At 40.3% G+C, this 25,854-nt stretch overlaps 4 protein-coding genes across 9 annotated transcripts; 3 read left to right on the top strand and 1 right to left on the bottom strand.

The window, feature by feature from the left end:
* The first annotated feature begins 239 nt into the window (after positions 1-239).
* rassf1 (Ras association domain family member 1) lies at positions 240-12,864 on the top strand. Of its 3 annotated transcripts, none has more exons than XM_069536623.1 (7): positions 240-409; positions 1,389-1,872; positions 8,845-8,969; positions 10,438-10,542; positions 11,057-11,348; positions 11,437-11,552; positions 11,648-12,864. In XM_069536623.1, exons 2-7 carry the CDS (start codon positions 1,590-1,592, stop codon positions 11,795-11,797), a joined length of 1,071 nt encoding a protein of 356 aa, XP_069392724.1. In that variant the 5' UTR covers positions 240-409; positions 1,389-1,589; the 3' UTR covers positions 11,798-12,864. The 3 variants fall into 3 exon arrangements, with proteins under 3 accessions (XP_069392724.1, XP_069392726.1, XP_069392730.1); XM_069536625.1 differs by having other exon boundaries at positions 252-409; positions 8,845-8,910; positions 11,648-11,939; XM_069536629.1 differs by lacking the exons at positions 240-409; positions 1,389-1,872; positions 8,845-8,969 and adding an exon at positions 9,980-10,206 and having other exon boundaries at positions 11,648-11,939.
* Positions 2,572-5,049, bottom strand: LOC138413455 (zinc finger MYM-type protein 1-like). Its single transcript, XM_069536576.1, has 2 exons — positions 4,985-5,049; positions 2,572-4,878 (listed from the first exon to the last, which is right to left on the bottom strand). The coding sequence occupies exons 1-2, from the start codon at positions 4,988-4,990 to the stop codon at positions 2,704-2,706; spliced, it is 2,181 nt and encodes a 726-aa protein (XP_069392677.1). The 5' UTR covers positions 4,991-5,049; the 3' UTR covers positions 2,572-2,703.
* A 451-nt stretch (positions 12,865-13,315) lies between the features above and the next one.
* tusc2b (tumor suppressor 2, mitochondrial calcium regulator b) lies at positions 13,316-16,096 on the top strand. Its single transcript, XM_020101429.2, has 4 exons — positions 13,316-13,492; positions 14,236-14,465; positions 15,100-15,220; positions 15,319-16,096. The coding sequence occupies exons 2-4, from the start codon at positions 14,317-14,319 to the stop codon at positions 15,382-15,384; spliced, it is 336 nt and encodes a 111-aa protein (XP_019956988.2). The 5' UTR covers positions 13,316-13,492; positions 14,236-14,316; the 3' UTR covers positions 15,385-16,096.
* A 2,165-nt stretch (positions 16,097-18,261) lies between these two features.
* On the top strand, positions 18,262-25,735 carry hyal2b (hyaluronidase 2b). 4 transcript variants are annotated; one of them, XM_020101702.2, is made up of 5 exons: positions 19,792-19,976; positions 20,153-20,234; positions 20,730-21,709; positions 21,852-21,941; positions 22,490-25,735. In XM_020101702.2, the coding sequence occupies exons 3-5, from the start codon at positions 20,759-20,761 to the stop codon at positions 22,877-22,879; spliced, it is 1,431 nt and encodes a 476-aa protein (XP_019957261.1). In that variant the 5' UTR covers positions 19,792-19,976; positions 20,153-20,234; positions 20,730-20,758; the 3' UTR covers positions 22,880-25,735. The 4 variants fall into 4 exon arrangements, with proteins under 4 accessions (XP_069392703.1, XP_019957259.1, XP_019957261.1 ...); XM_020101701.2 differs by having other exon boundaries at positions 20,153-20,243; XM_069536602.1 differs by lacking the exons at positions 19,792-19,976; positions 20,153-20,234 and adding an exon at positions 18,262-18,397.
* Positions 25,736-25,854: the final 119 nt, after the last annotated feature.

Genomic DNA, 25,854 nt, shown 5'->3' with positions numbered 1-25,854 from the left:
CTTTTAAAAATCAGTGTGAACATGTCACACAATGTGTGGGGAGCAGAAAGTACAGATAAAGTGACAAATGTACTCAGATAAAGTACTGATACATAAAAACCCTCTTGAATCCAACAATTCTTAATGTACTTGCATTCCACCACTGTGTGTATGTACATGCATGTAAATGTGTATGTATCTACATGTCAGTTACATGTATGTGTAAGTGGAGTCCTGAGTTTTGTCCCTTGTGGCTCCTCATAGTGTCCTCCCGTGGAGCCTCTGTCAGGACGGGTTAATGCGCACACGGGATTAGACGGTAATCCGCACTCATGCGCAAACACAAGTGCGTGAGACCGGAGAGAGGTTCTGCTCTAATTCTGCGACTAACACACATTTGCTCTGAGCTCATGATGGAGAAGTGAACGAGGTAAGATCGTTTATTTGACGCTTCATTGTGTCATGTGTGTCACTGTCAGATGAGACTGTTGCTCTGTTCCAGACCTCAGCTTTAAACCGGGCTGTCCCGGGACAGGATCAGATGCTTCTTGCAACAAATGAGAGATGAAATATTAAGTTTGTCTTTTACCACACGAGCATAGTTTAACATTTAAGTGTCAGGAGCTGCAGGATGATCCCGGTCACAATATGTTCTTGTTGGCCTGTGGGAATAATGCACCGTGTACTGCTGCTGCTGCTGCTGGAGGAGGTGGTGGTGGTGGTGGTGGTGGTGGTGGTGGTGACCCACTTGGCAGAAACATCCCGGCTTGTTCACATTCTAGTCACAATATGCAGCTCCACAGTGAAACGAGTCACACTAACTTTCACATGCACCTGTCTGCGAACATGTTAAACCACAAGCTCTGTTTAGATTTGCAGGAAGTGTTCCTGTGTTATTCCCTGTCTGTGATTGTTCTGTCACCAGTGATGGAAAAAAGATTTAACTTCTCTCTGAAGCGTAGTTCTTTATTACAAACATCCAGGAAACAATAACTTGTGGAGGTGTCAGCAAAAAGTTAATTATTGATAAGTAAAGGATAATTCAGTTGACTGTCATTGTCATGGTTACTTATATAAATTGGTGAACATTTAAAGAGCATTGAATAGTCTGTGGGTTCATTAGTTTGAAATGATTTTTAGTGGATAAGGAATGATATTGTTAAGTTTTGTTTCACTGTCAGGTGCAGAAAAACAGATGTGTCGTCTCTGGGTTGCACAGGATTATACTCAACATCTTGTCCCATATTTGAACATAATCATATGGATCATGGCATCAGATAACAGAGGTTCATCTTTTTTTCCTCAATGTTAAACCCTATAACATAATGCAACATAATTCATGTGTGTTGCATGTTTTTTGTATGTTAAACTGACCCATGCATGTATTAGAAGTGTCATCTGTCTTGCAGGTCCTAAGGATTTCGCGGCTGATTGTTCCTCAACAACAAACAAAGCTGGAAGTGGATGGAATAAACTGACGTGGTGCTTGTGTACACTTCACCACTCACAACATCCACATCTTCAATACAGACGTTCAGGTGCTCCTATTGATGCCATCTCCTCTCAGAGCCGTATGTCACTGACATGTCAGTGTCTCCATCGAGGACAGGATGTCTAAATGTGAGCTGATCGAGCTGCAGGACCTCAGTCTGAATGATCCCATCGAGCTGGCTGCCCCTGCGGCCCGTGGTGCCCCACCATCGGCTCAGCCCTGCTCCTTCAGCGTCGTCCGTCTGGTTGGAGACAGCGTCAGCATCGAGGCACCCGGGTGTCAGACAGGAGAGACTGGAGTGGGTCATGACTTCCAGGTCTACAGTCACGCTCACCCCACCTGGTGTGACCTGTGTGGAGAATTCATCTGGGGTCTCTACAAGCAGGGTTTACGCTGCACCAGTGAGTAACTTCTGAATATGAATCTAATTTAATGTGTTTTAAGCAAGGCCTAAACCATGGAGTCAACATTGGGGGGGACCAAATTTCTCTCTTATATATATATACCTTTTTTTTCTTTTTACCATAATGATAATGCATTGCGTTACATGTTATTACATTGTATTACTTGTGTGGGCACTGGGCAGGAGGGCCTTCACTGCTCTCTTCTCATCCTGTCTTCCCTTGCCAAGCTCCTGTGGTCCTATATTCTCCTCTCTCTTTTCCTCTCTCTTGCTCTCCCGTCATCTCCTCTCCTCTCCTCTCCAGTCAAGTCAATTCAATTAAATTCAATTTGACTCAAATTTGTTTTATTGTCATGAATGTTGTGAGAACTATATTGCCAAAGCATCAGGAATACATGAAACAAAACAAATACAACCCACAGAACCAAATAAAATAAAAATGAAAAAAGTATGTATGTGTGCTTATGTCCTCCTCTCCTCTTCCTTTCCTCCTCCTCCTGTCCTCTCTCCTTCTCTATCCTCTACCCTCTTCTCCTTTCCTCCTCTACCCTCTCTTCTCCTCCTCTATACTCACCCCTCTCCTCCTCCTCTCTCCTCTCCTCCATCATCTCCCCCTCCTCTCCTCTCTCCTCCTTCTCCTCCTCTGTCCTCTCCCCTCTCACATCCTCTCCTCCTTCTCTCCTCCTCCTCTCCCCTCTCCTCCTCTCTCTCTCTCTTCTCCTCCTCTCTCCTATCCTCTCCCCTATCCTCTCCTCTCTCCTATCCTTTCTTCTCTCCTCTCCTCTCTCCTCTCCTCTCTGCTATCCTCTCCTCACCTCTCCCCTCTCCTCTACCTAGAAAAGGACCCAAACGCCTTTTTGCGTCTATCATTGGCACTGATGAAAGATTGGCATATATCTTCCAGGTCCAGTTCGTCCAGCTTCCTCTGGTGCACATGACAGATAGCAACATGATTCAGCCTGCTTTGCGTCATGGAGGATCTGAGCCATGTCTTGAGCCTTCGTAGTGCGCTAAAGCTCCTCTCAGCCTCTGCTGAGGATGCAGGGACGATGAGCAGGAGCCTTAGTAAAGCCTCCACCTGGCTGAACAGACTTCGGACTTCTGGCACCATGTCATGCATAATGCTGACAACATCTGAGCTTGTTTCATAAGTGTAATTGGCTGCGAACATGGCCAGCTGTACTTGAAGCAGTTGTGGATTCAATTCGGGATACTGGTCCACAACCTCATCAATGGTTCCCTGTAGAAGCACATTTTCAAGCTGCTGAAGTTTGTGGAATCCAGCTTGATCGAACCTCTCTATGAATTGAGTATTCACTGTGTCCAAGGTGTTGTAGAATTGGGCTCTGTAGAAGGACTGGGCATCAGGATGGATATGGGCTGAAGCCTGACCAGTGTAACGCTTTGTAGGTTTGCGGATATGAGGCATCTGAATTGGTTGCAGGTCCAACTTTGTTGCCATAGCAGTTGCTTTTGAGAACAAGACATCAAAGTGTTCCTCTGTTCGCTTTTCCTGCATGCTTGTTTTTACATGGTCCACAGCTTTCAACATGCCTGAAACTGTCTGTTTCCTATGCTGCAGGGAGGTGTTCAGGCATTCCAGATCCCCCATCAGGTCCTCAGCCATTACAAGGCCGAGCACAGTGTTGCCTTTTAGAAATGCTCCATGAAGACCATTAGCCTTAGCTGACGTCTCAGATGAGCTGCTTGATGCCATTTCTTCTAGGGCTGTCAGCACTGACTCATACTGCCTTAGAACTGAGTGGATGGCAGGGGTGCGAACAGTCCACCTGGTTGGACAGAGAGGCTTCAATGAGGTGAAACCATGCTCCGATTTGGCAATTTCCTGGAATACCAACTTGAACTTGCCAGATTGGTTAAAGAAGCCCCCCAATTCATGGACCAGAGCCATTGAATCTCTCACAAGTGGAGATGATAGACAGGCAGCCTGTGTAATTAAGTTCACGCAATGTGGACCACAGTGACAGTACACAGCCAGTGGTTGTTGTGCCCTTAATATGGCTTGCACTCCCTGCCATCGTCCAGCCATGTTTGCGGCACCATCATAAGTTTGTCCTCGGAGTTGAGACAGAGGAAGGTCTAGACGCGTCATCACATCACAAGCCACCTTGGCTATATTTTCCCCTGTTGTTGATAACACCTCGTAGAGTCCCAGGAATTCTTCCTTTGGTTGTAGATCTGCATCTACAAAGCGCACACATATTGACTCCTGCTCAACACCTGACACATCCTGGGTTCCATCAATGATAAGTGCGAACTGGACCACTGGCATTGATGTTATGTCTGACACAATTTTTTTGATGATTGTATTGGCCATCAGCTGCAACAGTTCATTCTGCATTTTGGGACTGGTGAAATCAAACTGACGTTTTAGCCAGTTGGTCAGCTCTGCATCACCTTTTGCCTTGTACTTTAGAAGCTGGCTGAAATTCCCACTCTCCTTCTCATCGCCTTGAAAAGCCAGACCTTGCCGTGCCAAGTACTGCACACCCCCAGCAATCTTCATAAGATTTCTCCTTGCTTGTTGCTGCTGTCTTTCAAGCTCACGTGAAAGTTGCACATTAACAGTCTTTGGCTCCTGAAGCCTAGTCATCACAGCTAATTTGTGACACTGGCTGTCTTTATGTGCACTAAATTTCTCCAGTGCCTTCTTCCAGTTGTTAAAGCCAGTCTTGACAAATGCTGAATCTGCTTTTGATGCAAGCTTGGACTTTTGTGCTGCAAAGTATTTAGCACAATAGTAACAGAGAACACCCTTTACAGAGGGGCTGTAATGGAGCCATGTATGATCTTTAAACCACTTCTCCTGAAAGTAGAGTGTTTTATTTGATAGGGTTTGACTCGGTATGACTTTCACATTTGGATGATTTGGGAAAGGTCCAAGCTCCCTCCCTTCCTCTCCAGTGCCCTCATCATCGCCTGTCTGGCTGCTCATTCTATCTCTTTCTCTCTCACTGTCAAACTCCCTCTCCATGGGTATGATCTGAAATGCACGAGGATGATCTCATCTTAACTTAACATTAACATTAGACTGTTAAGGTTGTCATTAGTTGGTCTTCACCATTCATATTAGCTCCTTTCTCACTCACCTCCATGTCACCAGCACACACTCTCCCTGTCCTGTCACCATCCTCTTGTTCATTCTCTCTGTCCTTACTCTGAACACACCACAGTGAACATGGATGAAATATTAGTAAACCACTAGAAAGTCTAATATTTATATATGTTTACTTTAATATTAGACTGTTAGGTTGTCATTAGTTGGTCTTCACCATTCATATTAGCTCCTTTCTCACTCACCTCCATGTCACCAGCACACACTCTCCCTGTCCTGTCACCATCCTCTTGTTCATTCTCTCTGTCCTTACTCTGAACACACCACAGTGAACATGGATGAAATATTAGTAAACCACTAGAAAGTCTAATATTTATATATGTTTACTTTAATATTAGACTGTTAGGTTGTCATTAGTTGGTCTTCACCATTCATATTAGCTCCTTTCTCACTCACCTCCATGTCACCAGCACACACTCTCCCTGTCCTGTCACCATCATCTTGTTCATTCTCTCTGTCCTTACTCTGAACACACCACAGTGAACATGGATGAAATATTAGTAAACCACTAGAAAGTCTAATATTTATATATGTTTACTTTAATATTAGACTGTTAGGTTGTCATTAGTTGGTCTTCACCATTCATATTAGCTCCTTTCTCACTCACCTCCATGTCACCAGCACACACTCTCCCTGTCCTGTCACCATCCTCTTGTTCATTCTCTCTGTCCTTACTCTGAACACACCACAGTGAACATGGATGAAATATTAGTAAACCACTAGAAAGTCTAATTTTTATATATGTTTACTTCAATATTAGACTGTTAGGTTGTCATTAGTTGGTCTTAACCATTCATATTAGCTCCTTTCTCACTCACCTCTATGTCACCAGCACACACTCTCCCTGTCCTGTCACCATCCTCTTGTTCATTCTCTCTGTCCTTACTCTGAACACACCACAGTGAACATGGATGAAATATTAGTAAACCATAGACTAGAAAGTCTAATATTTATACATGTTTTACATATGGGGGGGCAACACGAGTCTGTACTTTAACATTGGACTGTTATGTTATGTTGGGTGAACAAATTGCAACAGAAGCAGTGTTATGTATGCAAATTAGCCATAAGTAATTAGATTATGCACTGTTTGCTCATGTTAACAACGAATTTCAAAAAGCCTGTATACATTTTTCATTTGTCTTAATGTAAGTAATAAACTCAGTAATTTACATGGTGATATCTAAGGCGGGTTAAACATTTTACCCTATTCACGTGAGGAAAATAATGAGGCTAGCGAATGGACTATATTTGGGTCTTTTTTGAAACTTGGGAAATGGGATTCTCCAGGGATTTTTTCCCTCATGTTGAGGATATAAAATCAGTTGCATTTGCTTCTGTTGCAATTTGTTCAAGGTTGTCCCCCATTTTGTCTTAAAATTACTGGACTAGACATAGTAAATTATAGACTAGAAAGCCTATTTGATTATACTATATTGACTCCTTGACATTAATGGTAATTACTCATTTTCTCACTGCTCTGAACTTACTTTATTTCTTTTCTGAAGCTGCCCAAAAAACAGTCTTATATCGCTGCCACTCTTCCTCTTGCTCATGATGACTCACTGTGAAATTGACGTGCTACATAAATGATTGACACTCAAACTTCATGTGGGTTTTCTTACAAATATAATATGGTTCGATATAGGAGCTGGGAAACTTCTCCTCTCCTCATGTTAGTTGCTCTGGCTGTTCACTAGCTAATACCTGTAAATGGAATGTAGCCTAACATTATACTAGTGAGTTAGCTCAGAATTCCTGTCAGAATGTTAGCTAATGTTAGCCAGCTAGCTAGTAGGCTATTCCTTGCAAGACCATTCATGAAATTACATTTTCTTAACACTTAACAAAAAATATAATCAACAACTTTAATAAAGTCGATTAGTAACATTCATATTAGGCTACATTCTGATTTTCCACTTTTAAATATGTTTGAAAGTAATGAAAAACAGAGAGAGGGTTTGACATACCCACAGCAGTCGAGCAATGAATTCTGCTGGATGGGGTGGTGTGTCAACATGGTATTGTACGGCGGGCAACACCATCTGGACAAACCACGCATAACTGCAATCCTACAACCGGTAGTAACTAGCCTATATCAAAAATGTCTTATGTTTAGCTATAATAATGATTAAATGACTTTTTTGCTATTGATTATTTCGGACAGTGGGATGTGTATGTGGTTGCCTGACTTTTTTTTTTTTTTTTAATCAGATAGATATTGGGGGGGACATTTTGAGCATATCTGAATATTGGGGGGGACATGTCCCCCCCAATGTATATGGTGATTTAGGCCCTGGTTTTAAGGATAAGAGATCCTTGTGATTTTATAGTTTAGGTGATATTATATATTACTCTTATTGTCAACAAATACCATGAAAAAACCAAAACAATATGACCATAAAGAATTTTCCTTGACCTGCTGGTAGATAGATGCTTTAATTATTAGTCAGTCCCACGTACACTGTCCTGCTGCAGCAAATTATAACTTGCACACTAAATCTACAGCGGAACAGTCCCCAACATTTACACCATTGACCCAGACAATAACATTTGTGGCTGTAATTATATTGACATTTTATTTATTTATTTGTTTTTTATAAAAGTATACTGCATATTAGCATATTAATAGCATAGCATAGCAATAGAATATTAATTTTCTTAAATGGACTTGGTGTTTCGAGCCACAATTAGTATGAAAATGGTCTGAACATATCCAGAGAAAGATTAACGCATTGAAGGCGTTTGCCCTTTTTTTCATGTCGAGAAGGAAAACATGGTATAAAAGCAGCTTAATGCTTGGTGTGTACAAGCAAAACATGTTTTTGTCTGTAGGCATTGACCTAAAAAGAAAAAACAGGCGACCAGCCACTAAATCTGCATGTCAGGCTGTTCCTGCCAATAGGATTAATAATAGACATTGTGAACCATTGCTTCCTTTCTATAGAAAACAAAACTAAATGATCAACCTCTCTGTAATTTAACCTTGGAATAAAAAATGGGTAAAGAAATCTTAACATTGAAGAGTGAATCAGCTGTGTCGCTCCATGTTCATCCAAAGTTCTCATAAAATATTCCCTCTCCAGCTTCCAGTATCACCAGAAGCAGGATGCTCATGTTGTGTTTTCCATTCATGAGAAACCTTATCAGGGTTTGTGGAACGATAGGTCTGGTAACATCATGTTTTAACTGCATGTTGGTTCAAACAGCACTTGTGAATGTCTTTGTTTCTCTGTGTCGTTTGACTTTAGGCGTAACTGTGACACGTTGACAGCCCAGTTTAACAAAAGATATGAAGTAATGTAGCAACTGGAAAAAACTAGATGACACTCAACAGAGCACATCCCCTTATATTCAAGCTGCACCAGACTGCACACAGATATAAATCCAAGATCCAAGATTTCAATCAAGATCTCTGCATTATTATAATATAAAGTTAAAGAAAGTAAAAAGAATCCTGGGTTAGCCTCCTTGATTCAATCAATAGCAAGAGTTCATGGGTTCTTCCTCAGCCCAAACCCTATCCACCCAAGTTTCGAGAAAATTGATTCTGTATTTTTTGCATAATCCTGCTAAAAGTCAGACAAACGGCAATGAAAATAGCTTCTGAATATCTAACATTAGCTATTTTCATTTTCTAAATACAAAACCATTGGTATGTTGCTTATGTAACACAGATTATGCATCTAGGTTAGTGTGATTTTGGGAGATACTTTTCAGGACAAAGACAGATTACTGAACAAAATCCAGAGCAGACGGTGCCACACCACAAGTGTTGATGAGTCGCCCTTTTATACTCTCTCTATCTCTCTCTCTCCTCTCTCTCTCTTTCAGACTGCAGTTACACCTGTCACTACCGCTGTCGACCATTTATCCGACTGGACTGCAGCACAGATGGAGGTTTGTTCACACACCAGGGAGACTTCTCTGTTGACGCCATCGAGACAGACACTAATGTGGTGAGGAATTAAGCTGCGGTTACACACGCAGAAAGCATTACTGTCCTCCAGGAAGATACAATCAATCTTCAATCAAACATTAAAGATTATTTACAAAGAAAGATTGAAATAACCAACCAAGCCAAAATGATCGTTGTAGAAATAAAATAATTCATTGTTAGTGTTGTGTGGGTGGGCGGGTCAAAGCAGATGGAGTCAACCAGATTGCCCACTGCTGTCTGCTGTGTTTTATTGTGCCACAAAGATACTAGATTTATTACCTCTTCATTGTTGAGGCCTCTATACAGAAAGTAACTGAGGAGAGAGCTGAGGGGAGGGGACAACTTAACAACTTACAAATAAGACAGATGTCCTTATTACAGAGCTGCAAAATACTGACACCACTGTGATCAACAAACCACCACTCACCAGATTTAAAGTCTGTTTTTTTACATGTATCAACCCCAAATGAATGAGCTTTGGCTCGATTACTTTGTCATCAATATTTCATATTTTTGGCTCATTATGCACGGATCAACCTCACAGCTGTCATTTTCACAAACTGACTTTGCTGCAGTACTTCACTGATTTGAAACACATGCAAAATCAGAGTGAATCTCTGTGTAGAAATTGAAAAGCCAGTCATGCCAAAGATCATGCTTTTTGTTGTTTTTGCTGATATGTTCGGAAGCCTCTTTTTTAGAATGTACAAGTAAATATGTCTTTATTTTGAAGGTTCAAATACTTCTATTTCTGCTCGACCCTCAGCGAAGCCAGAACTGGACAGTTTGAGTCATGATATGGACAATAATGAGTAATATGAACAAGAGCAAATGCTTTTCCATCTGTAATGTATCATAATCCATTTTTACACTCTCTTCACACATGAACAATAACATGAGTAAAATATTTTAAATAAAATATTTTAGCAGATCTCAGTGGGAGTGGGAGTGGGAGTGGTCCGGCCCCTTCAGATATCTTTGTGAAGTTTTATTGCCAGGGAGGAGCTGATGGGAAAGCTGGGGCTGTAGAGCTGTTAGTGGGATCAGTTTTCTCCAAACAGACAAAGGACAGCAGAGACATTTTGGACCCACAGATCTGGAGATTATTCTAAGATAGTGTGGATGACAGAAATAGTAAAACATCTAAGGTCCCGCTCATCTAAACCTCGGAGAAAATGACCCTGGGAAATACAGCAGAGGACAGTGGCTCGGAGCTGGAGCTGTATTTTACTGCATGTGCATCTTTCTTTCAAAAGGTCAGAGGGTCAACGGGGAAGCAGTGGAAAAGCTGATTATTCCTGAGGCACAAAGCAGTTTCCACTTTCTGCTTTTAGTGATTTTGATTCATGCATTGCTTCATTTGAGATGATAGAGTTTGTTTATTTTACTCTTTCTTCTGCTTCATCACTTTCTCTTCATCCTGAAAGCTCACACGCTTTCTGCTGAAACCTTGTGACCCCTTTTTTCCCCCGTTCTTTACATTTCAGGATGAACAGATCGATTTGGGTAAACAGGGTTTAAGTGTCGGGGAGATTCAGCAGAAGGTTAAAGAGTATAACGCTCAGATCAACAGTAATCTCTCCATGATGGTGGTGAGTGACACATAAACTATATTTCTGAACTTACAGTTTTATATATGGGTTCACTTTATTTGGTCACTTAATATTTATTTTTCCATACTTTATCTTCCTCTCCTTTTTGTTTGTTTATATTTGATTTTGGGTATGAAGGTGCAAGTTATATATGTAAAAATATATATATAGTCTTTTTTAATTATTTATAATGTATTCATTGTCACATGTGTTTTTGTAGATTATATACAATATAGAGCACAGGTAAACAACATATTAAAACATATATAACTCGTAAACCTACATACCCAAAACATAATTATTAATTATGGAGAAAGGGTAAGAATATGTGTTTATTAAGTGTATCATTAAGTGTTTTTTTTCCTCATCACTGTAAATATTACTTTTTTCTGTTTATTTTTTCACTTGTTTGTGTAATTTCTCTTTTTTTAGTTACATGTTAAAAGTGGTTTACAAACTATACCCATGCACCTTTTCACTCCCCATCTAATCCTGTCCATATGTCCACCTTCAGAATAAAGACGGGTTCTACACTGGTTTCATCAAGGTCCACTTTCAGTTGCTTCGGCCGATCTCCCTCCCTCCTCCTCAGAGCCTGATGTGCTCGACACAAGACGGAGATCAGCAGGACAGGCGGATGAAACGGCGGACATCTTTCTACCTCCCCAAAGATACTGCAAAGCACCTGCACATAAGCTCACAAACACGGGTACGGGAAGTCATTGAGGCGCTGCTCAACAAGTTCACTGTGGTGGACAACCCGGCCAAGTTTGCCCTGTTTGAACGCACTGAAAGACAAGGTCAAGGTAGTGTTCTTGATATTGTGTGTTAAAGTAAAACAGAACTGTGTTATCAAGTATAGCATTTTTATTTTTTTATTCCCTTTCTACTTAGTGTACACGCGCAAAATGTCTGACGATGTCTGTCCACTCTACCTACGCCTGTGTGCTGGACCCAGTGAGAAAGTCCTGAGTCTGGTTTTGAAAGAAAATGACACTGGGGATGTCAATGTAAGTTTCCATTTGGTCATATGAGAAGTCTTCATTATATCCTGACAGTTAACGTGTGATACGTAAAAGTGCTTTGAACTTACCCTCTTCCACAGTGGGATGCGTTCAGCTTTCCTGAGCTGTGCAACTTTTTGCGGATCCTGAAACGAGAAGAAGAGGAGCATGTCCGGCAGATTGTGAAGCGTTACACTCTTGCGAGAGAAAGGACGAAGCAGGCGATGGCGAGGATTAATACACCTGCTTGACTCTGAGAGAAAAAGAGCCTTCTGCTGCCATCATGGATCAGTATCACGGATCAATACGAATATTTCAAGCAATGGAAAAGTGAGAAGACCTGACAATGACACTGTGTAGAAAAAGGGTTGTTTTAGAAGAAGGGATACTGCTGTTACATTTAGAGAGAACCTGAAGACACTGCCACTGAGTGTGTGAGTTTAACCACTATTGTGAACTGGCAAAAAACATTTAAGATCACCACAAACTATCCATTGCAGTTAATCCTTGAAAAACTCTTGGTTAGATTATCTATAGTGGTGTTAAGAAATATTTTGCATTTATATTTTTATGTTACATTTAGTTTCCTTTTTTGAGACTCTTTTTTAAAGTTTGGCACTTTATTAAACCTGTGAAATGGATCTGAATAAGTTAAAACTTAAAATTCTAATATTCAAAGAAACTGATGATAGTAAATAATGGGTCATTTAATGCTGTTGTTGCAGCGATTTTAAATTTGACACAAAGTAAGAGGTTTGATCAAGGTTTGGTGTGAAAAAACTGTTTTTTTTGGCAAAAAGTAAATGGACTCAAACAGACAAGGAATATTAACCATCTTTTCCGATTTTCTAGGAATGTAATAACACTGTGCACTCTTCAGAGCAGGGTTTCCACAAGGATTTGGAACCTGGCTGCAGTAATTGACTCTCAGTTGGCCACAGATTCAGTGTGATCAGGCTCTGGTGTTGGAAGTTAAGGCCTGGTTTACAGTGTTTGTTCAAACTCATCCTAAAGGTGTTAAAACTAAGCTGAAGCTGAATATGGACTAAGCTTCGTGCAGGCTGTTGGTATGTGGAAGCAAGTTATTGTCTCTAAAGCCATTGCATGTTGCAGCATTAAGAGTTTCATTATTTGCAACATAATGCTAAACCCAAACTATGAATAACAGCCCCAGGTAGATAACAGTGTTTGCTGGCCACACAATTTTAATAATGTAAATAATAATAAGAACATCATAACAACTTAATATATATACAAAACATTTCGAACTAGCTGCTACAAAGTTACAAAGAGGACAAATAAAAAAAGACTACTGTGAGTTTGGCTTTGTCTATTTCTTGAAAATACCTTCTTACACAGAGTGGAGTGGACTATGGGGCTTCAACAACAAAAAAAGTCTGGCTGAAATGTTAACTGAAAAATGTGTTCTTCAAATACAAAACTGTGCATAGGAATATGAACAGGGTCAAGGAGTAGTGGTACCTCAAAGTTCCAAGCACATGCAGCATATTAACCCACTTAACCATTCAGAAGCCAGGGCTGACGATTAAGTATTATGTTGCCATGTAACTATGGAAGAGTTTCTGCTTTGCAAATCAAACCTGTCCAAAAATACATAAACAACTATTCTACAAATGTCTTTGACAGATTTAAAATAAAAACTTGAAAGCCGATTGTAAAATATTAAACGTAAACATGACAGGGGTTTTTCTTTACCCGCTGTTGTCCCTCCCGTCCACGCAGCGGCGACAGCTCCTCGCGTCTCTTTTGCAGTCGACAGTAATAGAACCCAGGAAGAACAACGTGTGTCACGTTAGCATAAACAGCTAGCTCAGACGTGTGTGTGTGTGTGTGTGTGTTACAAGGTCCGAGCTTGTGCAACCGTATCATCCCACCGAGGCAAACTCCTCCAGGAGACACTCTCTCCAGCGAACGGGACACTTTAGGTACGTGATCAGCCAGACGGAAGCGAAAGACGCCGGTTAGCAACGCAGCTAACGTTCGCATCTGGCAACGTCAGTGAACGTTGTCCTGCAAAGCAGACGAGAACATGTCGACCTGGCTAATGCTAGGAACGGGGAGCTAATTGTCTTGATCTGAAGCTAACGTTAGCAGCCAGCGCATAAAGTGACATGACAGCGAGTAACACGCGTGTAGGGACTCGTCCTGCGTGTTGTCGGTTCAGGTTAGCAACGTTAGCTTCCCCTCCCCAGGTAAACTAATGTCAACGAGCCTTCTGGACACGAGCACAGCTGACCGATGTGTCCTGGGCTTTTCCAAATGTCGGACATGGATCTACGCATCATGACACAGTGTGCTGCTCCTCCATGTGTCCGTGGCAGTCGTCTGGTTGTACTGTCATGTCACCGGCCTGCTACATTCAGACATTCAGGACATGTGCATTATAAACCAGCTGGACTCTTCAGCAGTCTGGGCTTTGTTTCCTGTCTCTCTTTTGTTGTGTCAACCACAAGAAAAGGAAAGTCAGACAAACAGTGATGTGTAATCATCTACACGAGCGTTTGCAATTTGCTCCCAAAACCATGATCTTGTGGTTTTTCTTATTTTCTATCATAAATTGAAGATTGAAGTTAAATTGTGATGTAAAAATCATCGTGCCTGTTTTGGTAATATACCAGAAGAAGTTAACCTTTCATGTGTTCTTTTTTTCATGTGTCTTATCCTGAAGGTCAACTCCCATCTGATACAGTGACGCTGTAGCACCACTGCCAGTTCTGTGACCCAAGAAAATAATGTGCAGCAGCTGAAGATGGGCGGCAGCGGCTCCAAATCCAAAGGATTTTGGCCTTTTTCTGGCTCAGTTAGCGTGGATGACCCAACCAAAGATGGAAATGAGCAGTCCCTGGCCAGAGTTCGAAGTTTCCGAGGCAGAACACCTTTTGTGTTTACTAGACGGAGGTAAATAACAGCCTCAGGATCATGTGATCTCCATCGAATATAATAACGATTATAGCGTACTGATGAAATGTGATGTTCTCGTTATCACGATGCCTCACAAGATAGAAGCTCATATTGACATTTCTATAAGGTGAAAACAGTATTCGGTTACTAATTTGGAGTTTTATCATTTTGAGATCAGTTTTAAGCTTCCTGTCCACTTCGCGCCCAAAATCTTCCAGAGAAACAAGTTAAATCTTGATGAGGTAGTATTGTTTGGTTCCTGCAGATGTGGTTTTGCAGTAGTGGTCGTAACTCTCATCTTATACGCCTCTGTTATCCAATGGTTATTTCCTAATTCATAGTTGACCTATTAGCTTACCGTGCACTCTGACCTTTCAGAAATGTCAGAGTGCACTTTACCCACAAGGAAACAGCTGACAGTCCAACAGAGGTGAGGCTTCAGCAAACTAAGCAACTGGTGTTTGTTTTTCCTTTGCTCACAGGTTTGTGGGCTTGAAATCCAAACACCAGATTTTATTTGTGTTGCGGTTCTAAAATGATTTGGCCTCGTTGTATTGTCAAGCCATGACTGTACAAAGTTTTGAGTTCACTCAGGCACATTATTTATATGTGGTTTTCTTCTCTGCTGCAGCTCTTTGTTCTTTGATGAAGACGGTGACTTGGCCCACGAGTTCTATGAAGAAACAATTGTGACAAAAAATGGACGTAAAAGGGCCAAACTGAAAAGAATTCAAAAAAATCTAACACCTCAGGTAAGGGAATTAGGAATCTAAACTAGGACATTGTTCACCAGCACCAGTTCTTTGTATTTTTAGCTCAAATAATTTTAATCTCTCTTGTTTTGTTTCAGGGAATTATAAAGCTGGACCACCCATGCATCCATGTAGATTTCCCAGTTGTTCTCTGTGAAGCATGACAATGTCTGAGGATTGTCTCAGACGAGCCACTGTGTCAACTCCGTCCCGTGGTTTTCCCTTCAGCTGGAAGCCTGAACCACCTTTTTAAAAAACACATGATCTCTTGATATATTTGATGCTCTTATGTGGACAGGCAGATGCAATGTTGCTGAGCCTCTGCATGTGATCTTTTGGCTTGTGTTCAGACACAGAATAGGTCACCGGTGGGGACGTTGAAGGTAGCCAAGTTGGCAAAACCTACTCAGTTTACAGATCATGGTTTGTGTGCATGTATGTATGTGTGAATGTGTGTGCAGACACAGGATGAAGTGTGACAGACCTGGAGTTGTTGCTGCCGATAGTTTTCTTGTATGATTCACTGAACTCTAGGATTTCAACGAGAATATAACCAGTTCTTTCTCCTGTCACAGTATATATAGACCAGGAACTTTTAGCTGCACACTTTAGTTTATCGACACCCTCATGATTCGCTTTATCATGCATGGAACAGGATCAGCTTTTCAGTAACATCTGAGGGAGTTGACAATCAGCTGCCCACGAAATCTGGAGTGGATTAACGTCATGGATGGACTGGCTTCAGTTACCTCCGAGCCTCACATGTACACAGCAGCAGTTTAATAAGAGATCCTGTTGTTTTCTTTGCTGTTTTGGCGTATTATGTTTCACTTTTAATTTATTATAACTTTTTTAATTACAATTTAAAATGCTGAACTGTGTCGTCCTTTTATTTTTTATATCCATTCATTTTCACTGAACAGCAGTAGAGTGCATTTAGTTTGCAAATCATCAAGATCAAGGGGGGGTGAAAATCTAAGGATGTACTTTACATACTAATGGCCTATAATGACTTTATTTTTACCGCTGCAGATTATATTTACTACACACGTCCGGCTGGAAATGCCTGTGGGCACAAAGGTCGTGGGAAAATTTCAAGAGAATTCAAGCATTATAAGCAACCAGCAGAGCGTTCACATACCACAACTGAAAAAAGTACAAATTTAATTGGCAGATTTCAGCAAAAATATAGACGTGTTTGACAAAATTTCCAAGGTCTCTTCCACCATAAACATTAATACCAGTCATCATTTGACTAAAGATCCTTCCTTGTATCGAAGGATTTAGAAGTGAAAGATAAAGAAACTAGTACGTTCCTTTTAGACGCCTGGAGACCACTATACCTACTATAATTCCTGTCAATGAGCCTAATAGAAATCATATTTTACTGTTAAATAATTATTTTGTAAAATTCTTTAATTTATATAACATCAGGACTATTGAAAATACTTTTTATTATCTAAATGAATAAATAACCTCCATCTTCAGTTTTGTTCATTTGACAGCAAGTCATTTTTAATAAAAAGTGAAATGTAGCGAGTGTGAGAAAACTGCTACATCAGAATTTAATGTGTTTTTTTCTAGAGTCTTTGTATCAGAAATATTTAATATGGCTGTAAGAGTCTTTTGTAATTGTCAGAGGTTGTAAACACTACAAAGAACTGACAGGACGCCCATGCTGTGGATATAATGTTCCCGACCTCCACCTGTGATGACATTAACCACCTGCAGAGGAAATTGCAAAGGCGAAACACTGATTGCCGATGAAGTGTGTGCATGCGTGTGTGTTATTGAAGAATGGATGATGTTGAGAGAAGTGGAGGCCATCAATCTCCATGTCTCCATGAGAAAGTGGTTTCTGTAAAGCTGTCTCTGATATTGTTCTGCTCAGAGGATAAAGAGGACTGTGCCAAAATCCACTCCACTTTATTGCTCCCATGAAATTAATTTACCCTGCACAAGTCCTCTGGCTGAAATCAGTTGAGTCTGGGGGAGACATGGTGATACAATTACTTTTTGTTGTTTACTTTCACAGAACTGTAATATTATGCAAGGCCATGAGGTGAATTGTGGCATAAGGGTTAAAGGAAAAAAATCTGACTCAGCAAACAGCCCATGGTTTGGCTTTGATGAAAGTCAGGGCAGGTTTTGAGATTCTATTAAGACTAATCTTTTATCTTATTAGCTTAGAATGTGTAAATTATTTTACATTCTTTTTAGAAACCTGCCAATGACTAAACAGCAGCGGCAAAAAGGAACTGTTGAATTAACATAGCATTCAGCAGAGAAATCCACAGGTCAGGAGGTGTGAGTGCATATTTAAGGTTAAAAGTTATTCATGGTGTAATGCAGTAAATGGTTTTAAAATATATGACTTGTCAATAAAAGTAATTAAATGTGCTTTATTTGTCATAAGTTCAAACAGATATCTCACAAAAGCTATTTTCAAAGTCATTAGTTTAGTCACAAAGGGTCGATGACTTAACTAAAGTTTATCAGTAAGCTATATTTACCTTCTCAGCTCTTGAAAACTATATTTGTGAATGCATGAGTCATAACCATGTCTTTAAGAATGACGCAACTTCACATAGGTTTCAGTTAAACCTGTCTTTAGACCCAGTGCACAGTAGGAAAAAAGCAGCAGTGTGACGTGGGTTGCTGTCACAGTAGAAAAAAAGTTATGATACCAAGCAAAATGTGACTTTTAAATACATGAATTATTTAATTCTGAGGCAATTCTAGTGTATTCGATGGCAGGTTTGTTGTTTCAGTCAAGATATCATCAGCTATTTACTGTGCTGTCTTTGCTTCCACACTCTTAATCTGAAATAACTACTAAACAGAAAAAAAGCCTCGAAACACTAAGAATATTATTTTGTGTGCCCTGTTAGTGACATTAAAGTTGTCCACTTCAAGCAGTTTAGGTTTTAAATATTTCTGATGATGTCAGAGAAGCAACAGTCACTCTCTCTATTGAAAATGAAAGGTTGGCAAGTCTTCACACACTTGTTTGTAAAGTCGAGTTCAAACAGAGGTGGAGTCTCCTGAATATTTAAAGGACCGGTCACTGGTGGATTTCCACACAGTACGAACAACTGTGTTGCTCCCTTCTGATGAACGCATCCGGATCTCGATCATCTGCAACAGCCCAATTCATCTGAGAGCAAGAGGTTGCTGGTAAGTTACATAATTCGGGAACATCAGATTTAAAAACAAAGTCACATTATTACCAATTAAACTGTGTGACTTGTTAACTCATAAAAAGTGTTGTTAACTCTTACTTAAGCTTGAATCAAAAAGCTGCAAACAACTCACAAGACAAAGTGACTCTCTTCTTTTTAAATACTCATATTATGAGCTTCTTCAAAAAAAAGAAAGATGTGAGTGATCTGGAGATTCTCTGTTTCTGTAACATGTTTTCTTGAGATATAGAGATATATATAAAGATTTTTCAGATTGAGTTTCTCAAAGATGTATTGAATAGTTGGCACTGCTTTGACCAACTACAATAAATCTTACTTACACATAAGATTCAAATAATCTAAATTCAATCCCTTATGTGATTGTGTTGTCTTCTTTGTGGACCCTGAGTCTGAATAATAAACGTCATATCACATTGATTTCATGGGGGACATTTGAGTATTGCAGCCCAAGTATAGTGCAACATAAAATAAATTAAACTAAGACGGCAAAAAGTCAACAAAGTAAAACGTTCAAACAAATAATAATGACTGAAATTTTAGTAAATCAAAATAGAATAAGATAAATAATAATGCATGAAGGAGGTTTGCTTTTATTTTATATTTTATGCTTTTGGCAAAATCAACGATTAACAAAGCAAACATAAAACATAGCAAATAATGTCAGGGGATTATGACAAGCAGGAATTCAATCAGTGGAAATATTGCAGATGGAACATAAATTCAGTGTTTTCAGAGCTTCTTTGGGAATTTTAGTATTGAATTGATCTTTTGTTTGACTCTTTCAACAAACAATTAAAATTCAGATTGGTGGATATGTGATTTAGCAAGTAATAGGATCAAATCAATAACGTAATACTGATGAGTTTTGGAGTAGTAAAGTGTAGTAAGGCCAAACAATACATTTCATAGGAGAGGGAGAAGGTATTTGGTAATAAATGTGCAGACAAACAGAAGCGTGGGCACGAGACCAGAACAAGTGACGGACATGTTCTACTGCCACAAAAAGACCAGAGCACATCAGTGAGCTTTTAACAGCTGCAGGAAAAGGTTTTGCAGGGATAAAAACAGGAAGTGACTTTTTAAACCGGGGCTCTGATTACACGCGTGACGTAACAGGACTGTGTTTGGGGGACAGTCTACTCTGCCTTTATTTGAGGGGGGGGTTCGAGTGGCACTTGGAATGTTATTAACCCCCCCCCCCCCACCCACACACACATGTCTGGATAGAAAGACGACATTAAAACAGAGTTATGATATTTTAAATGTCTAAATTGTGTGAGTGTTATAATTAATTTATGTGGAGGCTGAAGTAAACGATGAGTCTCGTCCCCTCGGTGGCTGAGGGGTTGGCCGGGCGGGTGTTGCTCAACCCTCAGTCTGAGTGATGCTCGGTGTTAGCTCTGCCCGGAGCCGCCGTCCTCCACCGATATGGACTGAAGCTGGACCGCGGCCGGTGGTTTTCACATGGCAGGGCCGTGGAAAAGTCAACGATCCCACGGTTACATGCGTGGAAGTGGAACGAACCCGCGTCGCCCTCCTCCTCATCGGAAAAGGTCAGACTGAGAACAGGAAGCGGACACGAGCCGCTAGCTAACGTAGCACGTTCACTTTCAATGACACTTTTCAGCTCATGTGGCCAAGTTTCAAAGAGTCTGAGAGAAGCAGGCCACAGGGAAGAGGAGCGTTTTATTTGACCCTCTTTATCTATTTATGTTTCTCTAAACAACAGGAACTTCCCCAAACTGATTTCTAGAGCAACATGATTCATGGAACTTGTGTCAAACAGGAAGCTGATCACTGAAGCATACGTGGTAACACTGGTACCCATCAGCCCTGATCCTCTTTTCTATAATTCATACTTTTTATTATTTTATCTCAATAAATAAATGTCTGTCAGAACATAAACATACAAACAATCACATGTATCTTTAAAAAATACAATAAAAAATTCAAACAGTAAAATTAAACTGAATTAAAAAAGTCTAATCTCACAAGTAAAAGCATATCAGATAATTATTTCATATAATAAAAGGTTATAATATAAAAGGGCACCATAGGTTTATACAGTAATGATATCCACAAACTATTTATTTTAAGTAAGTACCCTATCAATACTTTGCTTTAAAGTCAGTTAATATTACCTGAAGGTCCACATACAGATGTTATTTTTCATGTATTGAATTATTGTGACATTATTAGAAAAAGTGCCGATCCCTGCATCATCATCATCTGTAAATATATTTGGAACAATTTGTGGTTTTTAATTTTGGCTGAATTGAACAAAACTGCCTCTTTTTTTTTTTTAGAGCAAGAATAGAGAAGGAGAGAAGTGACCATGGAGGCTGTATTTCACTCTCCCTTCACTGCAGCTGGCCAGCTGCCTTGGCTGCTTCTGACTCTGTTTACATTATGGACAGTCCTATGTTCAGCAGACGTGAAGCAGACAAGATGGCCATTATATTCCCACAAGCCAGTTCTTCTTGCCTGGAATGCCCCAACACAGGAGTGTGCTCCGCGACATCGTGTAACTCTATCTCTGGACCAGTTCGACATTGTGGCGTCTCCCAATGAAGGCTTTGTCCGGCAGAATCTCACAATTTTCTACAAGGAGCGCCTCGGCTTGTATCCTTATTACAAGCGGGATGGCACTGCAGTGAATGGAGGTCTTCCACAGCTCGCCAGCCTCACTCAGCACTATGAAAAGATGCCCGGAGGTGTGCAGAAGTACATCCGTGAACCAGATGCAAAAGGCTTGGCTGTTATTGACTGGGAGGAGTGGCGCCCACTGTGGATCCGAAATTGGGATAATAAAGATATTTATCGAAGTAAATCTCGTGAAATGTTGGCCAAAATGAATCCTAAGTGGACCCCAGATCAAGTGACTAAAGTTGCACAGCAGGAATTTGAGTTGTCAGCTCGTAAATTTATGCTGGAGACTCTAAAATTTGCCAAGAGTCTGAGGCCAAATCAACTGTGGGGCTTCTACCTGTTTCCAGACTGTTACAACCATGATTACATGACTGGACTGAAAAACTACACAGGCCGCTGCCCCTCAGTGGAGATGACACGCAATAATCATCTGAACTGGTTGTGGATGGAATGTACGGCATTCTTCCCATCCATATACATGGGTTCAGTACTACGCTCTTCAAATTATGGGCGTCTGTTTGTCCGGAACAGAGTGAAGGAGGCGATGCGTCTGGCATCTGTTGGGGATGGATTAGCGAATCCTGTTTTTGTTTATGCCCGACCTACGTATATGAATGAGATGACACTTCTAAGTGAGGTTAGTTCACCAATTCAATAATTAATCAAGCACATTAGGCTTCATTATCTGTTATCTTTAGTTTTCACATCACTGTTTTTTTTTTGTGTTTTTTGCTCGTAGTAGAATACACCACTGAACTGTGTACGTCAATGTTTTGTAGATGGATCTGGTCTCCACCATTGGTGAGAGTGTTGCACTTGGAGCCGCAGGTATAATCTTCTGGGGGGACACCTCCTATGCAAGCAGTGATGTAAGTGAACCCCCTCTGTTCGTTTTTATACTTAATTTAAGCTTTCAGACATGCCCTGAACCTCGGATAATCTCCTGACATTATCCGGAGGGACTGTATGTGAGAATGCAAATGTCCGAGTGAGACGAATTTGCTTGGCCAGCTCCCTAGTAAAACCTCTGGAGAATGTCCACATGACCCCTTTTGAGACCGCAGCAGGAGATCCTCTGCAGCAAAACAAAAACATGTGATCTCCGCAGTGGGATTTATATGTTACATCCTGCTTCCTGCATGCTGTGCCACCACTCACTTAAACGCTCCGGAGATTTCTGTGTTGTTGTGTTGTGAAAGGAAAATTCTAGAGAAAGCCCCAACACAATTGATCGGACATTCTCCAGAGTTCATGTATGAAAACAGCTTTATTTGTTCATTCATTTAAAATGCACAGTGTACAGCTCAAAAATAAATGGAAGCATTTCATGCACCATGCCAGATATCTGCATGTGTTTAATACTGAGCAGTTAAGTGTTTAGAGGTTTGCGTGTAACTTTATTTTTCTGATCCTCCAGAAGAGCTGCTCCATCCTTAATAAGTATCTTCAGGGACTCCTGGGCCAGTACCTGCTCAATGTGTCGACAGCAGCAGAGCACTGCAGCCAGGTGATGTGTAAGTCCCACGGCCGCTGTCTCCGCAGAGTACAAGACAGAGACGTGTACCTCCACCTCAGCCCTTTAACACACAGCATCACCAGTCAGGGTGGCCAGTTGAAGGTTACAGGAGCACCTGGCCCAGCCGAGCTTACACTTTACCGCACACACTTCCAGTGCCAGTGCTACCATGGGTACAGGGGCGAGGCTTGTGCTCTGAAAGAAAAAGGGCAGAATAGAGCCTCCTCTGTCTTCGGGACCTGGCCTCTTTGCCTTCTACTCCCAATAGGACTCCTCACTCTGCTACACTAAGGAAACACAGGAGCCCAAACTCCTTACCTGCATCTGTCAGCTCTGAAAAGAACATTTCAAACTTTGTGATGTAAAGGTGGTAGGTTACCCTGCATGAGTGACAGTTAAATCCCATCCTCACTCATCTCGCACTATGACAGGATCTTTTCATTCCAGCACACAGACCATCTAACAGTAATGTTTTTGTCTGACACTGCAATGGGAGATCGCCAGTCTTGGGTCGCCTCCTGGAACTTATGTCCTTCAATCAGTTTTGCAGCTGATAAACTTACATTGAATTATGTCAAAAATCAAATCCAATTTTAAAGGTCCAGTGTGTAAGATTGAGGTGAAAAGGATCTATCGGCTTCTCTTTCATGTTTGGAAGAGGAGGGTGAGGTGAGGGGTATTCAGCTGCAACATGCAACTTCATCATTTGATGTCACTAAATTCTACACACTGAACCTTTAAGGCTTTTGCCAAGCTCCATGCTGGCCCTGACCTCCGGATTGGACTGTCCCTGCAGAAACAATTACAGCTTAACTTTTTTTAAATCCACCTGCACTTTCTTATGATGAACACAACAACATGATGCCTAACCAAATGTGCGGAACAAAGGTACATTTACTCAAGATACAATATTTTTTAGTCGTTGGTGCAACAAAATGGTACTTTTAGGTATTTTGCCTTTTCACATTGCTGCCTAATAGTTTGTATCCGTTGATGAATCAAGTGCTATTACCTTTAGCCTTAAGATGGACGTATAAATAGTACACTATGATTGTGATAAATTGTGGCAAATGTCTGAAATCTCTTTGGTTATCTTTGGCTCATTGAAACAACATGGCTGGACCTGCCTGTTTCAGTTTTCAGAATTGCGCCTCGAAATGCTCTTTTACTTTTGTTTACATATTGTGATCATTGAGGGTTGTGCATTAGTGCAGTGGTCTTCATCTCAGCCCCCTTTGGGCTCAATGCTTTGCTAATATAATTAATATCTGTATCCATATTGCCTACCAGTTCTTTTTTTTTTTTTTACAAGTAAACTAAATGTGCATTAAAAAAGAGAGGCTGGACAGATCAGTGAATACGCGCAGAAAAGACAAGTGTTAATATTTGATGGGATGGGAGAGTTCGCTGGTAATAGGTTGCAATCCCATTGGCCTTATTTTTAAATTTTCTTGAGGACCGACAAGAGGTCTATCAAATACGACCAGTATCATATTATCAAATGCAAGAATATGTTAGTTTTCCGTTTTGGCCTCAACACTTTAGCAAGGAAATAAAAAAAAAAGTTTGTTTATGCTGAAATGAATATTGGCTAATGTGTGGTTATCAGATATAATATTAGCTTTAGAAATCCAGTATTGATAACAGTCAGTGCACAATAACCAGTTTTATTGTGTGTCTTGTGTAGCTTGACTTGCCTGCATTGCAGCTTGTGTCTGGGTTCCTGCCAGTGATGCTGTGTTGATAGAAACTACTGTGGGTACATCTTCAGACTTGTAAATATATTTACTAGACTAAAACTAGTAGAGCAGTTTCATATTTATACAGTAGCTGTTTGTATTTATTCTGGCAGTGCTCAAAGAAGTATAAAGGTACCTAAATTAGAGAAGAGGTGGGAAGTAAGTAATATGTTTGACGGCTTTCCCAAACTGGAAAATGGAGAAACACAAAACCAGTATTGCAATACAACAGTTTATGTATGCTGGACTTTTGAAATTCTGCACTTTAACTAATTTTCCGTTGAAATGAATCTGAGCTTGATTCTTATGCATTAGGTGAAAATGTGTAATTTTGCTGAAAGCAGTACATCACAGTATATAACGATGTTTTTTCCATTTAATGTTTCATGTCAGAGATGTGTTGGCTGTGAATCTTAACCGTTGTTGATCTTTAACTCTGTTGCAGTGTGAAAATAATAATAATAATAATTCATTTGTCATTATCTTTTAATATGATGTGTAAGATCAGTAACACAGTAGCTCTGTTTTATGTTGTAAAGATAGAAGAAATGTGTCACCCATGTGTCATATTGATGTTGTTGCCCAGCAATTATGCCAAAAGCAAATACCATGGATACCTCTTAACATTTTAATATGAGGGTAAAGGAAGAAGTGCATTAAGCATCCACACTGTTTTGTGCTTTACAGCCTTTTTACTCAAAGGACATTAAACTTATACTGCCAACCATTTTACTGGGATAGTGTTTCAACCTTTGAATTTGCACTAATAGTTTTCTCCTATTCCCACTTCACATATAATGCATACATTTAAATGCACTCCAGTCAGAAGTAAACTAACATTTTGCACCGCTCAGCCACCCCTGGAAAGTCTATTCCAGGGTCCTGGAAAAGAGGCTCAGACCAATTTTCGAACCTCAGCTTTAGGAGGGGCAATGCAAATTTGGACCTTCCACTCCACATGTGTATTGTGTACTTGACTGAAGGCATGTGACTGTGTCCCCTGAGGGACCCTGTGGGTGTAGTGCTGGTTGCTAAACTTGCTGCTTGACACAAATCCTCAGAATTATGTCACCACTTTCTTTCTCCTGGGCACTTTTTGTTTGTCTTGATTGTTTTTTTTATTTTTTTTCAAATGGGAGGAGAACCTGAATTTGCTGCAGAGATTATATATCCCATCCAACATGCATGGGAACATCAGGATCTTGTACCATCCACCTCTCCATTATAGAAACAGCTTTGTCTCATTGTTAGCGAGAAAATGACCTTAAAAGCCTTGTTTTGCCAAAGTGCAAAACTTTTATTGTTTGAAACCAAACTGGAGCACTATCAAATGGTTTTGTACTTAAAAGCATTTCATAATTTCATTTTTACATAAAAACATTTCAATATTAAAATTGATTTTAAATAATTGTATTGTCCTCCTTTTATTCCTGCTTTTACAATACATCCATACAGTGTATCCAGGTGCAACCCTTTATTATCATTGTATTGCTATAGATATATAGAAAGAGAGAGAGAGACCATGAT

Source organism: Paralichthys olivaceus, chromosome 2 (assembly GCF_024713975.1).
Source record: "Paralichthys olivaceus isolate ysfri-2021 chromosome 2, ASM2471397v2, whole genome shotgun sequence".
Classification (NCBI taxonomy): domain Eukaryota; kingdom Metazoa; phylum Chordata; class Actinopteri; order Pleuronectiformes; family Paralichthyidae; genus Paralichthys; species Paralichthys olivaceus.
The sequence above is the reverse complement of the archived record's forward strand: the minus strand, read 5'-3'. Positions and strand labels throughout refer to the sequence as shown.

Bases quoted from the DNA above. Each gene is read 5' to 3' on its own strand.
- rassf1 (XM_069536623.1), top strand. From the start codon at position 1,590: ATGTCTAAATGTGAGCTGATCGAGCTGCAGGACCTCAGTCTGAATGAT. The intron at 8,970-10,437 runs GTGAGGAATTAA...TTTACATTTCAG, and splicing joins TCGAGACAGACACTAATGTG to GATGAACAGATCGATTTGGG. The intron at 11,349-11,436 runs GTAGTGTTCTTG...CTTTCTACTTAG, and splicing joins CACTGAAAGACAAGGTCAAG to TGTACACGCGCAAAATGTCT.
- tusc2b (XM_020101429.2), top strand. From the start codon at position 14,317: ATGGGCGGCAGCGGCTCCAAATCCAAAGGATTTTGGCCTTTTTCTGGC. The intron at 14,466-15,099 runs GTAAATAACAGC...TCTCTGCTGCAG, and splicing joins TTTGTGTTTACTAGACGGAG to CTCTTTGTTCTTTGATGAAG. The intron at 15,221-15,318 runs GTAAGGGAATTA...GTTTTGTTTCAG, and splicing joins AAAAAAATCTAACACCTCAG to GGAATTATAAAGCTGGACCA.
- hyal2b (XM_069536602.1), top strand. From the start codon at position 20,759: ATGGAGGCTGTATTTCACTCTCCCTTCACTGCAGCTGGCCAGCTGCCT. The intron at 21,710-21,851 runs GTTAGTTCACCA...AATGTTTTGTAG, and splicing joins AGATGACACTTCTAAGTGAG to ATGGATCTGGTCTCCACCAT. The intron at 21,942-22,489 runs GTAAGTGAACCC...CTGATCCTCCAG, and splicing joins CCTCCTATGCAAGCAGTGAT to AAGAGCTGCTCCATCCTTAA.